This window comes from Trachymyrmex septentrionalis, unplaced genomic scaffold (assembly GCF_001594115.1).
Source record: "Trachymyrmex septentrionalis isolate Tsep2-gDNA-1 unplaced genomic scaffold, Tsep1.0 C3408498, whole genome shotgun sequence".
Lineage (NCBI taxonomy): Eukaryota > Metazoa > Arthropoda > Insecta > Hymenoptera > Formicidae > Trachymyrmex > Trachymyrmex septentrionalis.
This window is the reverse complement of record NW_017303344.1, coordinates 1-604: the sequence shown is the minus strand read 5'-3', so window position 1 is coordinate 604 and position 604 is coordinate 1. Positions and strand designations below refer to the sequence as shown.

At 30.1% G+C, this 604-nt stretch overlaps 1 protein-coding gene across 1 annotated transcript; it reads right to left on the bottom strand.

Moving 5' to 3' along the window:
• Positions 1-3: 3 nt before the first annotated feature.
• Positions 4-600, bottom strand: LOC108756413 (the record flags this gene model as incomplete). Its single annotated transcript, XM_018500231.1, has 1 exon — positions 4-600. A coding segment is annotated over one exon (597 nt), but the record flags the coding sequence as incomplete, so codon positions are not given.
• Positions 601-604: the final 4 nt, after the last annotated feature.

The window sequence follows — 604 nt, the reverse complement described above, 5'->3', positions numbered from 1 at the left end:
AATTTCATTGCTTTTCCAAGGTTTTGGCATAATACGTTTGAATGTTGATAGGGGTTTAGTTGGTAAAAGATATGCAGGTACTGTTTTGGATTTATTAATTATTATAGATCCCTTAGCTAATGAATTAGTTTTAAACTCATTGGTCGAACCAGATTTTAAAGGAATTTCATAATATTTTCGGAGATTGTTGGTTGATCCAGGTAGAGAAATTGAAATGTTATCTTTAGATTCAGTATTGGATATAGTTTTAAATATCGATCCAGTGGATAGAAAAACTGAAGCATTGTTTCCAACTTCAGTATTTGATGCAACAATCCTAGAAGTTGTTGCAACGGATGGAGAAACTGGAATATCTGTTTTTGATTCCGTATTTAATGCAATAATACTACACGTCGAAATACTATCATTAGATTTGTTAATACATGGATTTGAAGTTTTCTCTGTAATTGTATTTTTTGGATATATAGTTCTGAAGTTCTTAAATAATTCAACAGTTTTATTTTTAGCCATAGTACTTTCGATGTTATTAGATTGTTGAATCGTCGATCTTTGAAGAAGTTTAGCTAACTTACTTTCAGTTGATGATGATGATGATGATGATGAT